Source organism: Propithecus coquereli, unplaced genomic scaffold (assembly GCF_000956105.1).
Source record: "Propithecus coquereli isolate 6110/MARCELLA unplaced genomic scaffold, Pcoq_1.0 Scaffold290, whole genome shotgun sequence".
In the NCBI taxonomy this organism is placed as follows: Eukaryota; Metazoa; Chordata; class Mammalia; order Primates; family Indriidae; genus Propithecus; species Propithecus coquereli.
This window is the reverse complement of record NW_012148508.1, coordinates 244,946-245,698: the sequence shown is the minus strand read 5'-3', so window position 1 is coordinate 245,698 and position 753 is coordinate 244,946. Positions and strand designations below refer to the sequence as shown.

At 38.4% G+C, this 753-nt stretch overlaps 1 protein-coding gene across 1 annotated transcript in view; it reads left to right on the top strand.

Annotated features, from left to right (window-relative positions):
• The window catches only part of SLC30A8 (solute carrier family 30 (zinc transporter), member 8), a 91,796-nt gene that overhangs the window by 54,744 nt on the left and 36,299 nt on the right, over nt 1–753 (top strand). Inside the window, exon 2 of the mRNA XM_012648612.1 lies at nt 309–508. Within this exon, the coding sequence (XP_012504066.1) occupies nt 309–508 (200 nt within the window). The remainder of the gene's footprint in view (nt 1–308; nt 509–753) is intronic.

Genomic DNA, 753 nt, shown 5'->3' with positions numbered 1-753 from the left:
AAATAACTGGGAAGGAATTACATTAAAGTGGGTCTGCTTCTTTTCTCCTATTTCTTTGATATCTGTTTATCATTGGTGGTATTGACGATTAAGAACTTGACTGAATAAAAGTAAAACTTCCAGTAGTTGTGAATGCAGAAGAAAAGTTCTTGCTTGTTCTTTACACTTGATAATTCTCGTAGAAGGAGTTGTGGTTTATATTACTAGCCAGTTAGTCGTAATAGCAGTTCCAAGAATGGGCAGGGCAGCCAGTGAGGTGTTTGTTTGCAACCGTGTTCACTTCTTCCTTCTGTCAAACTCATCTGTAGTGTGGAACTCCAGCAGAACCCTGTGAATAAAGATCAGTGTCCTGGAGAGAGACCAGAGGAGCTGGAGTCAGGAGGTATCTACCACTGCCACAGTGACTCCAAGACCACGGACAACAGGGAAAATGAGCAAGCCCATGCCAAATGGAAACTCTGTGCTGCGTCAGCAATATGCTTCATTTTCATGATTGCAGAGGTCATGGGTGAGTCTTTCTCAAGAATTCTCTGATTAAAGAAGCAAACAAAACTTTGCATCATTATGGGAGGGTTACCTAAGTACTTTTAAAGTAAGATTTAATATTTTCTGTTAGTATAAAGCAACAATATGCTCGTTGTAGATAAGTTGGAAAATAGAGGAAATAAAATTCATTACTATCCCACATTCAAACCATAGTCTCCAAAAACATTATGGAGTATTTTGCATAATATATTTTCCATTCATTGCTCA